At 38.2% G+C, this 13286-nt stretch overlaps 1 protein-coding gene across 1 annotated transcript in view; it reads right to left on the reverse strand.

Moving 5' to 3' along the window:
* ANKHD1 (ankyrin repeat and KH domain containing 1) overlaps positions 1-13286 on the reverse strand; it is a 95263-nt gene that overhangs the window by 72009 nt on the left and 9968 nt on the right. Inside the window, 1 exon segment of the mRNA XM_056502488.1 lies at positions 8737-8890. Coding sequence (XP_056358463.1) covers positions 8737-8890 — 154 coding nt within the window.

Genomic DNA, 13286 nt, shown 5'->3' on the forward strand with positions numbered 1-13286 from the left:
AAAGCACAAAGCAAAAGCACAGCAAAAGTGCAAGTTTATCCTTTTTTTTATTAGCAAATCTTACTACTTTCTGTCTAGAGGCTTCCAAAACATGCTGCTTATTTGGTTTTGGCAATACTAGACAAAACCAGCTGGAAGTCAGGCCAGGTTGGTTAGAACATTCTTGTTTGCTGGGGTCCTCTTGCTACTCAAAAGCCAACTAATTCTTTGAAAGCAAAGACACAATTTTAGCCTTTCTAATGATTTTGAGTCGATAAAGTTTTTTTAAAGGACATATTCAAACATGGGTGTCAGAAAAAATGCATATACACACACATACACAGGAATAATCAAATGCACAAGTATGGAATAATTTATAGAAGTTCTTCAGAAAAGTAGTGGCAGATTTAAAGACAAATCCAACTTGCAAGCCAAAGGCAAAAGACAGACAACAAATGGATGTATAAACAAAACACAGCTTGCAGGACAGATGAAATAACACTCCTCTCTCCATGTATCAGTAGAGCTCAGCTTCAGTAACACAACTCATTTGGGGCATAAAGCTATGAAGAACAGAGATCACGTACAGAGACTCCAGAGGAGAACAAGAGCAGATGAAAGACTAAAGAACATCAGTTGAGGGCAGAGGAAGGTTAGATGTTATTTAGCAAAAAACAAACAAAACCAAAAAAAAAAAAAAAAAAAAAAAAAAAACAAACAAAAAAAAACACCCAACAAACCAACAAACAAAAAAATCCCAAAAAAAACCCCTAAGATAACTGAGGGTGATATCAGTCTGCAAATCAGCTGCACTAGAAAAGGGAAACTGAACCTGGATAGATGCATTAAACAAGCACTCAAAGCCACTAAAAAGCACTGACTGCTTTACTACATCTTCCTTCTCTCAAAGCTCTCCCAAAGGCAGTGCTCCCTTCACCCTTCAGTTACATATTTCAGTACATAACACTGAGGACTGCCAGTTCAAAAAACCTTCTCATCCCAAGGACTGCAGTGGGCTTGGCATGCTCTGGAGCTTCCAGCACTGGAGATTGTCTGTCTAACCAGTTCCTAAAGCCACCCATTAGGAATGGCACAAGCACAGCTGAATCTGCCTGGGGAGAAGGAAGAGAAGATAAAACTGAATCTACTGAGACTGTTTCAGCCAAATTTTTGAAAAAACTTTCAAGAAGCTGTACAGAATTTCAGAGAAAGGTGATGCCTAAATGACAAGTTAACAATTCTTGGTTTGGAGGCAAATTTTATTACATAAAGGGAAAGTCCTTGAAGAACAGCACTGTGCATTTTGCTCCCACAGCAACTTCTTTTCTGATAAATACAACCAAGATAACTTTATGCAGTGCAATAATTTTTTTAACATATCCCAGCATGTATTGAATCTTCAAGTATTTAAATAATTCATATTCACAAAGAATACAACGTGCCTTTTTGTGCAAGGTGTTTAATGTATTACAGCTCATTTTAAATAACAAGATTTAAGTTCTTAGCTTTCAAAGTAAGGTCTGTAAAACAGCACAAAATAATTTATAGCAGCAAATGCTGATGCTCATATCCACTGTAAAAAAAGCCACTTGTTTCCATAAGCAGAATCAAAGATGAGTGGCAGTATATTTCATACATTTTGTTTTTCATTAATCTGGTGAAAGCTAACTTGACTTCCTAGAAATAAGCAGAACTTAATCATTCATGTTATGCATATACTGGATTTCCACTTGTTTTCTTAGAAACATGCTTATAATTACTTCCTAAATATACAACAGTAACATTTTGTCAAAGTTGAGTAAACAATTAAAAAACTCAATGAATTCATGTATCACACTGCAAAGTTTTGATGACTCAGTAAATCTGATGCTTCTGACACTTTAAAAGACCCCAAATACTTGATGAGAGTACAGAACTGACAGAAGTGTTATAGACAGATGTGTTCCAGCCCACTCCAAGAGGGTGTCCCCAGACACAGAATATGACCAGGCTGTTTTGGCAGCAAACAGCCCTGCTCCAATGCAATGACTCCTCACAGGACACTTGCCTCAGCTCCAGGAGGAGTGGCTCCACATCCAGGCTGCCAACCTGATTTACCAGTTAGTCCAGTATGGAGCTAAGTGGCTGGCACTGGTTACTGCCACCATGCTTGAATATTAAGCTACAGAAGATTAAAAAAAAAAAAAATCCCAAAAAGGGAAATCTGATTGACTGATTCAGATCCCATCATCTATACAACCCCAAAGCATCCAGCCAATACTCAAACCCTCTTTTGAACACTTCTAAACTCTGATTTTATCACCATATGCTAAGGAAATTACATGACTGACAAATGCAGACAACAGAAAAAGGAAACATAGATTTCAAGTCAGTGTAATTGAGGTTTTTTTTAAATAAACTACTAAGATTCTTCTTGCAGAAGATACAAGCAAGAGATTGAAGCTTGTCTCCCTCCTCACTCTCTCCTGACACATTTCAAGAGGAGAGTCCCATTCTGGTGAACTCAAACTCCCAAGAGCAGTAACTGCTTCATTTCCCACTGCTCCCTCCTAGCATGCCAAGGACAGCAGTACACCACAGCCATCTGCCAAGGGAGGAGCAGGGACAGGGACCAAAGAGAACAACTCTGGACTGGGCACATCCCATCTCAATTCAGGCACCACACAGAATTGTCAATAAAGCTGCCTTTACTATTTTCTCCTGCCCAAACTCTCCCTACATTTCTTTTGATTGAGACTACTCCAAGTACTAATATTAAAGTCCATCCTGAAATCAATACTGAATGGAAAAAAAATTTTAAGGAGCAATAATATGTTCCCCATATTGGAACAAAAGAGCAAAGGGTCTTTTATCTTAGAGAAGAATCCAACTTGCATGAAAAATAAAATACAGCAGAATGAAAATAAAAAGGAGAATCTGAGTTAATAAAAACAATATCCAGAACTGAAAAAAATCTTGTTAAAAGGAGGATTGCACAAATTGTTTATGGTACAATCATGAAGAACTTGCTGATTACTTATGATACCTCTGACATACATAGATATATAGAAATATGTAGGCAACTTGAGAGATTGAGGAGAACCTTGGCCAATTTTTTCACAAAATAAAACTGGTAAGTTTTTGTCTTGTCTCTTCCCACTCCCCATCCCCTCTGAAGAACGGTTAAAATCATCTTTGACAAAGAACTTCAGAAGTAAAGCTTTCAGAGCTGGTAAGGTAACCTAGCCATCTGATACCTAAAGACAGCAATTTAAGTGTTATGACAATGAGACTGTTCTTCACAGCAAAATCCATCTGGAAAACAGCTAAAAAATATGAAGCTGATACATTTAACACACTGTCAAAGCATGGAAGTTAATTTGACTAAGAGCAGGATTAGAATAGACTTTTTCTAATCTAAAAGCCTACTAAAACAGAAAAAATATTTAAATCATGCAAAATCTCAGAGAGATATTATTAATAACTCAATTACATGCATCCATTTATCCAACTACTCAAAAGCACAACAAATCTGTACATTTCACATACCATTTACTCCTTCCCACTCTGAATCTTTAGATGGTGAAGAAAGAAAATGAGTAAATCATTGTAATGTGCCAATATCTCAAAAGGCAGAAGCTTTTCAGCTAACAAGACACTGATTGCAGTGGCAGGGCAGCTTTGATCTCCAAAGAAACACCTACAATGAAGCCTATTCAAACTGTCCTAATGAAAACTGTTTCCCTTATTTGGTCTGTATACCATGTCCATATAACACCAAGTATTTTAGATCAGACCAAATTATGGTGAAAAGCCTTTCCTGGTTTACATTCAGTGACAATAACTGTACTAAGGTAAGATTCTGGCTATATTGAAGGAGGCTAAACACACTTCAAATTTGAAATTGCAATGTTTTTACAATAAAGCTGTATCTTTGCTCAAATTCCAGCAATCCTCTCTGATTTCATCCCCAAAAAAGACCCTGCTTCTCTTTCTTTATTTCATAGCACCAATGCATATTAAATATGCATTTGCTGTATTCCACAAGCAGAGAGGTGCAACCAATAAATTGACAAACATGAATCTGTTTTCTGCAGACCTCCACTTCTATAGCTTCGAGTGGAGCTTGGACAACCCTTCAGACACTCAGTTTCTAATGCCCACCTTCATTTAAATCACAGCTTAGTTACTCATCAGCCCTAAGAAAAGAAACACCAAGTCCACACATGAATCTTAATCACCACAAAAAACATGATCAAAGAATTTCTCTAGCCCAGTCCCTGACACTTTCTGAGGGTTCCCTTGGATGCAGGATGAAAGCAAGCTGTGCCTCTCTGGCACTGCTCTTTTAGACTACAGCTCACTCCCTGGTAACCCCTGTTGTTAGTGAATAATGAATGGGTTCCATCACATCAGAAGAAAATAAAAAAGGTTTGGTTAATAGGTTGGCAAGTGAGTAAACAGAAATACACATACACAGAGGAAAGCACTCCATTTCACAATTGCTGAATCTATTCTAACCTTTCAGTTTATCTTAAAGCAGGTAGATTTCATTTGGGCTCATTCATATTATGATCTGTGTTCTATATTTCTGCCAAGCAGGTGATCACTTCTACTTTTTGCCTTTCCAAGTCCCAAAATACACAACACAATCTATCCTACCACCATCACCTGATCAGCTTTTCCAAAGAGCAGTGTCAGGCCCTCATGCCTGAATGAACTGTTGAAATTCACAGGTATTAACAGACACACATTATTAGAAGTCGATTTCTCTTTCATCATTTACACTACAATTAATCCCTCAAAGTCTCAAAAACACCAAACCATTTGTGAGGGTCTTCACCCTTTCTCCTCCTTTCATCAGAAAAGAAGGATGCGCATAACTCTGCTCCCTGTCTGAACATAAGGATGGACCATTCACATGTTTCATTAAACAAACCTTTGACTCAATATTCTCCCTCTCAAAATATTTTCCTCACAAGCCTCTTTGCAAACAATACTGTGAGTCCTGAAGAACTCACTGCTCACAGAACTCCCTGTGTAGATACTCAACAAACGAACATCATGTCCTCCAAAGGCAGCTAAAGTTTCTTTACCACTTTCTTCTGCACCTTTTTTTTTTTTTTTTTTTTTTTTTTTTTTTTTTTTTTTTTTTTTTTTTTTTTTTGATGCTTCATTGTCAAAGTGTTTCAATGTCCAGATTGAGAAGGAACACAGTTAAAATCTCTGCTGGTAGTGACACAGGCACTCAAGCTATTTCCTCAAATCAAAAAGCAGTTCAGTAACACTATATCATTTCCCAGAAAACTCAGCCAAACCATGCTGAAACACTATCAACAAAGTATTTTAACTGCAGGGATTAACATCTTGACATTCCACAACTTTCTGCAGAAATCTGTGTTTTCGGTGCAGAATACACCAAATAGGCATCCAGGATTTTTATCTGGCCATGTGCCTGAAGCAATACCTTCCTCTATCTTTCCTCTATCCTCTAAAACAAACTCCAGAAAGAAGAGTGCTCAACACAAGCGAGTCATTTCCTCTTCCTGACGCTGAGACAAGTTGGGAACAGAAAACGAAACGGGTTTAACCTGTTGGAATTTTCCCATTTTGCCCTTTTACCAAAACACGTTGAGGACCCAAAAGGAACCCTCCAAGAAGAGCAAGAGTTCTCAACACACTAACCATTCATTCCCAGTAGCAAAGAGCTCTCATCTCCAGCTGTCAACTACTGCCCCTAAAAAGAGCATTTAATAGACTTTCTTACTGAAGATCCACACAAGAATCATCACTCTTCAGAGCTGAAATATTATTTTAAGGAATCAACAGTATCCTAATTAACAGTGGAGTGAAATGTTTCTAGTGCAGAACAGGACTCCACTCTCAGAATACTAATAATCTGTTTAATTACAGCTTGAAAAATGGAAACGTCCTCCAAGCAGGATGGTTCTCATTCCACAGGTTATTTTACCTAAAAATCCTTTCTCTCCTAATAGGAGTTAAACTGAAGGAAGATATACAAGACTTGGTTTGTTTAGGTTAAAACTTGCCAAACAACAGGATTCAATTGTTTTAATTTATCTTCAGTTTCTGAAGCTGGAAACAACTGATATTTACAATGATCTCTTGGTCTTCACACTGTTGAATGATTTTTCATGAAATAATACAAACACTGACAGTTGTTTAAAGATAGTTGTTCATTAATAAAGTGCTTGTTACTCCACCAAATAAAGTATGGTTGTCTAAACTGAAGCTAACCAGGAAGGTTTTCAGAGAAAAACAAGAAATCTGTGTTTGTCTGCACATGGATATGTACATGTGTGCAATTGCTGCTATGCCAAGGGGGGTGAGACACAACCCTCTTGCTAGATAAAAATTTGGCTTAAGGCTCTCACCTTCAACATCCACAATCCTTGAAACAGAATAAGCAAGTCCAACAAGCAAGTGAAAAAACATCCAGCACTCTCATGGTGGGTAAATACAACCTACAGAAACATTTTCAAGCAGTTCAAATGACCTCTGGCTTCTACACTCGCCTATGCAGCAGATCTCAAATCAAGACAGCTACTTACAAACAAAACAAAACTCCTACAAATCCTACAGGACACAATAGCTGAAAACCACTTCTACACTTCTGTGTGGAAGAACAATATCCCATGTGGCTGCAGCAGCTAGAACTTACCTTCCAGAACTAATAAACTACATGTCCAGGTGAGATCTGAGCATTAAAGGATTCAGGAAGAATGAGCAAAACTTGTTTTGCAAGTCATGCTCATTAAGATCCTAATGACACAGTCACAAACCTGGCATGTGAGAAACCCAAAGAAACCCAAGACACTGAACAGAAGATTGATTTTTCTCTAGGCTGTAAAGAAGAATCAAGCCTATCACAAGGGGATCATCACAACCAAGGCCAAGGTATGCCTGGAAACTATAGAGAAGGCTTTAAATGTGTTTGAGCCATAGTTCTGCCATTTACTTTTCCAAGTCATCCTTAATGCTGAGGAATGAGCTGTGACTAAAAAGAAGAAATCACCAAACTGCAAAAGAATACACAGGCCCAATACTAGGCTGCCATGATGAAAGCCTAGAAGCTCATTTAGAGTTAATAAGGGTATTTTCAGCCAATCCAGTGAAGATATTAGAACATCTCCCAAAACCACTAACTTCTTTTTCAATCACTGTCAAATTATGGCTTTTATTAGTGAACTACCAGATTTGCAGCATCTTCTTTAGGTTAGCCTGATATCTTTAGTGTTCCAATCCACAGTGGGAAAGACAAGTACAGCTTAACTAGAGAACTTTCCCCAGAGTAATTTTACTCTTTTGATCTCATACATTCATCAAGTGGCATTAAATTTTGTCCAGTCTTTTAGAGAGGGAGATGAAGTCCTCAAACAAGGACACTCCTTTTTTGATTTGCTCTTCTTTCCAGATTAGTTCTGCTCTGCTCATGTACTCGGGAAAACCAAGACATGGAAACCTCAGCTAAAAAACAAATTATCTACTCCTGGGGACAAATACCCAACTACTGCCTAGAAATCTGAAGACAGCATTCTCATACATGTTACAAGCAGCAAAGGTACCTCCTGCATATGTCAAACACTGTGAGATCTCTGTAAGCACTTGAAGCCCCAGCATTGCCCCGTAACACCAGCCAGACCCACTAGCAATTTATAAAGGCAGAAACAGGCTTTGGGACACAGCAGCTACCAGGTACATGAGAGGAACTGATTTTCATTTTTAAAAGAGCTTAAAAAGGGATTAAATTATTCAAATTCCCTTAGTGCATGGAGTATCTCAGGAAAAGCCTGTCTTCCTGCAAAACAAAGTTTGGTCCTCAAGAGTTACAGCAGATAGGCTGCTGCAACTTCCTGCTGACCAAAGTTGTGCTGTGCTCTATGTTGGGTTTTTTTAAAATCCAGAATGCAAAGAGAACCCACATTCCAAACTCCTGCCCCTTTTGCTTCCTCAGAATAAAATTCTCCTTTAAGACTATACACAACTTAGCACCTAAACACCTGCAAGAGTAAGTGCTATTCTATGTAGCACTTTAAGTGTTCCAAGGTAAGGTCTGAAAACTCCAACTTCAGCACACCACTACAAGTCTGAGTACACAGCTGTGATGATCAAATGGGATTTGCTTCAAAGCAGGGGGTTTATATCTTTTTGTCCTTGGAATTTTGAAACTAACAAATAATTTCTAAATCCATTACAAACATCTCAGTCACAAATTGTAGGAGGATTTGAATTAGTCAAGCTCTCACTCTTAAGCTAATAAATGTGGAGACAACTATGTTCATCAGGCCTGGTTCCAAAACAGGAATATTTAGTATGTATTTTCCAACAGTAATATCTCAGAACTACAGAATATGAAAATGCTTTTGTAAAAGCTAAAACAGTGAAAAAAAGTATTTTACCTGTAAATTTCTGGAGTAATGAATTAATAATTCTATATTGACCAAAGCAGCAGGAAAAAAAAAAATCATTTTAGCAAGTCTACTTCCTTCTATTCTTTCCCCATTCATTCTCACTCTGGTAACATATGTAATCTCAAGTCAATGAAACATCATTTAATTCAAAATAATTTTTCTAACTTTGTATGTACAGAAAGAGTGAACCAAGCAACCTGCAACACATGTATGAGTTATGAGCTTCTTTTCCATGTTCTGCTCATTATGGGAAATTCCCACAAACATTTCACTCGTGTCAAAATTTATGTGCTGTCACATCTGTTTACAAGTCAGGCTCAGAAAAAGAACTCTACAAGGAAAGTACCTGCTGCCTCCAGTAAGGCTTCAAGTCTTGCTTGTGTTTCTGGATCCACAGTTCTCAAGTCCGCACCTTCTGCAGCACTTGATAAGAATAACTCCGATGTGGTTTTAAGTACTGGGTTATCAAGATCTTCTTGGTCCAAAATAAATGATTCGACCTGTTTGCCAAGTTAGAAAAAACAATTTTACCATTTTTGAAGCTTTAAAGTAAATCTAAAATATTATCCAAAAAATCCACATGAAACTAATCTAACTGTACTATCATGTTATTTATAAAAGCTACCAGTAATGATTTTGGTACAGCTGGACCTATATGAGTGCCAGGGAAAGATGGAATGTTTTCCCAAGATGCCTTTCACTACTCTTTTAAAAGTAATTTCGACAGACGTAGCACAAAGATTTTGTTTGTTTTGAGCAGGAACACAAGAGTTGACCAAAACTCAACACCAAAACATCTGTCTCCAAGCTGGCACTCAGCATTACCCCAGTCTGCTCTGCTTTGTGGACCAGAACAGATCTGCAGAACGATTAAGCAGGCAGGTATTCCAACTGAGCAGCAATAATGCTGTCCCACTAGTGCCCCACGTGACCTCCAAACACAAGTCCATGGAATTTCTCAACATAACACACTACAGTTTTATGACAGCTTGCCAGAGTAAACAAGGAGGATACCTGACTCACACTCTAATGAGAGCAGAGCTACATTTCAGAATCTCCCAAGCTCAGACATAATTTCCTCTATTTTCAGTAATATTATAAAGCAAAAACATTATTTCTTAATTAGATGCTGTCTGTTATCTGTAGCAACACTACTGGTACCTTAGATTTGCCATAGAAATGAGATATTCCTGTTACTCAGCCACTGCTGCCCTCTCCCACTTCATACCCCAGTCTCATCTTCCTTTTTCAGTTTTCCCTAAAATACTTTCCCCTATTTTTCTCACTCCAGCAGAAAACTACCATCTTGTTTCCCCTGGAAAGGGAAAATTAATACTTCAAAAAAAATCAAATCAGGCCATCTGCAAATTCATTAAGTGCTCCATTGTGTGAACAATGTTAACAGGATCTGGGAGCAGCACAGCTATTCAAGAGCAACTTGGGTTTGCTCATTTCTTCCCCTTTTTGATATGTAAATGGCTGTAACACTATCCCCTGGTGTCCAAGCCAGCTCTGTGTGACAAGGAAATGCTAACATAGGAATAGAATGGGAATCAGGGAGCAAGTGTGACTTTTTAGGAACACCAAACATGAGGCCCACATTTCAGTGGGCATTTGTCATCCTGGCCAGCTTACAGACAGTAGATCTTGTGTGCCAGACACAAATATTAAAGGTAAGGCAGAGGCTCTCATTTGGTGCTCAGAGAAGCAAGATTTCTAGTTTAGCCCAAGCAACGGTCCTAAAATAAGGAACTGTCATTGCAAGAAAGAGCTGAACATGAAACAAGCAGAAAATTAGTGACCTAAACCAGTGATACATATTTGTACTACAAACAAGCAACTATTTACAACTCACAGAAAATGCATCCCTACAGTAAGAGTCCCCACAGCACAACTCAAATTCCAGCTTAGTCCATAGCTTAAGGACTCCCTGCTTTCATGAGCTCTGATGCAAAACTGACTTCTGGGAAAATTCACTCTTACCTACATGAGCACTTCAGGGCTTTTTATTTTTTCCCACAAGACTACACAAGGCATTAATATAATGGAAATATTGTGCCTATTGCAACATGTTTGTGTGATCTGGTGAAGGGCAGAAATTCCCACTGTGTGTACATGACCATTCATTATATACAATTAAGAACTAGATACAAGAAATTTTATTAGATGCTTTTTTTTTTTTTGTCAACTACACCACTACATTTAACAGCAGTCCTCCCTTTTGAGGACATACCAAAAGGAGTAAAAATGTCACCTACCACTGAAGCAACTGTGCTTGAGAACAACAAACACTACAGAAACACTCAGTGGCTCCTGGCAAGCCTTAGGGTTCAGCCTTGGGAAGAGCCAGGCAATCCTCAGCCAAGGGAGGCACAGCAGACTTGCAGCAGCCTGCCAGAAGCTGTCCTGCTGCAAATTCTAAAACTTCATGGTTTTGACATTTTGGGAAAGATATGGACCATTTTCTCCCTGATTGCTGCCAGCTCAAGCTCACTGGGATATATTTACTGGATATTACAGGCAACAATGCACCTCTTGAACCTAAATAAGTGTTAATTCACCATTCACAAATACTCAGCTTGCAAGGAACCTCTCTCTCCCTAACAGGCTTGGCTTACAGGAACCTCTAAACAAGTCTGTCTTTTTAACAATGATTGTGCAAATACTACTAATTAGAGTAAATTACACACACAGTTTTTATTTAAGAATACAAGTTGGGTAGTACTGGTGCAGTCTGCTCTTTTCATCACTCTTTTTAGCTCTTCCTGCCTTTCAACTTTTCTTTACATCAGCAACTGTACTTCCAGACACCCTGCACATCTAAAATCTCACAAAAAAATCTTGCTTCATATACAATATTTTCATCATAGTTTTGCATCACAGGAAGGCAGATGCTTTCATTATTTCTGCACATGTTGAGCATCAATTTTTAGGTTTTGTTTTGATTTTTAGTAAGAACTTAATAACATACCTACAATACAAATATAACTTGAGTGTGAAAATACTGAAAATCCATATGCAAAACGTTAAAATAGCTGCACCACCGCCAATCTTCCAGAATAAACTTCAATGTATTTTCAAGTCAGATTGTCTGACATTTCTGTAAATCAATGCAGTTTCTCATACACTTAGACAAAACTAGAGATAATGAACAGTTGGATATCTTATCACTAATAGCAGAGTGAGAAATTACCTAATTGATCAGATGTCTCTTGTGAATGGAATTCACCTACAATGATCACTATTAATAATGATACTTAAAAAAAAAAAATCAAACTATCACAAATATACCAAACAAATCTGGCTTTTTAAACAAACTAAACTTCATTAAAAATCAAAAGAAGCAAGTAAAAAAAATCCAAACGTATTTCATGTCAGAATTCATGGAAGACATAACACACTGCTCATGTGTCAAAATTTAGGCACTCTGCTCTATCCTAATCAGATCTGCAGCAAAGTGATAAAGTAACCAGTCACTGTGCTATTTTTGGATTATTTTGCGAGCTGCTTTGGGCAGTTAATAAGCATCTTACTTGAGAAGGCTCATTAGGAACACCTGGAGTCAAGATATTATTCTAAATGCCAAAACAATTTCATCTTCCCAGTCAAAACCTGAGAAGCTGCACGGGACTCCAGGGCAGGACTTCACCACACCATGTGTCTCATGCTCTTCCACAGCAAGGATGGACCTTGCCTGAAGTCCTGCCAAGGACTGCAGCAGCCTCACAGCTCTGCAGATCCATTTACACCCCTGGTTCCTCCCTCCAGAGCAGCTACATCACAGCAATGTGGCCTCAACTCCATCAGTGTTTATGTGTTTACAGCAGAACTGAGTTTACTGCAGGTCAGGGGGATGCAGAGGGACTTTGCAGGCACCAACATCACCACTAACACTGGTAATTTTGGTGAGATGGACAATGACGGGCAGGGTTACAACACATTTCTAATATTAAATCTAAACTGATCTTCCTTATGTTGCACCACTGCAAAGTACTTTTCCCAGAATAGCCTGGACCTGCTCACAAATAGCCTGCTGACAGGCTACAGAGGATGGAAAAGCTTCCTGGGTAGCTGTAGAGCACCGTTCTCTCCTCCTCCTGCAGAGACAGCTCCTTCTACCTTCTCCTTCCATTTGTGCTACACCAGTGCTCCTGGGAAGACTGAATTTACAAAAAGTGTTGATAGGAAAGAGAAAGATGCTGTTAAATTCTTTATGTGAATTTGCATTTTTTAGGAAGTGCTTAAACTATGACACTTTTTTGGGGGGTAACAATATTCAATGCTCTATTTGTGAAGTGTTTACAAATAATGAGGACCCAAGCTCTTGACTGGGACTCCTAAACTCCTATTTTTTATGCAAATAAATGATTGCCTGAATTTCTCTTTTGTTAGGAAACCCTTCCTAATTACTTCTATAATTCCATTTGGACATTTTCACTCCATAATTAACAACAAGTGCAATGCAGTATTAGGATCACAGTAGAAATTCTTGTGGATATTTCTGATAAACTCCATTTCTAACAGTTTATGTTGTCATGTCCTTTATTAAACTGAATGCCAATATTGGATTAATACCTGTAATCCTGCTCTAAAAGTTTTGGGGAATAGTGATAGGATATAGCACTAAATTAAGACTGAAAATCAGTTTGTATTTCAAATTTGACATCAAACCCCTTTAAATTCCACATATAAAGGAAGTCAGCTATCAAAACCACTAAAAATAATTATTCCAAGGAGAAAGTAAAGTGAAGGACTTTGTCCCTGACATGACATTCTTAGATGCTCCCTGCAACAATTAAGTGCAGCACTACTCCCTTGGTGTGGACTTACCACCACCAAAAAGCCTGGTTTTGATTTACCAGAAAATGCACTTTCCAACACTCCTCCTCTGCCAAC

Source organism: Oenanthe melanoleuca, chromosome 13, assembly GCF_029582105.1.
Source record: "Oenanthe melanoleuca isolate GR-GAL-2019-014 chromosome 13, OMel1.0, whole genome shotgun sequence".
In the NCBI taxonomy this organism is placed as follows: Eukaryota; Metazoa; Chordata; class Aves; order Passeriformes; family Muscicapidae; genus Oenanthe; species Oenanthe melanoleuca.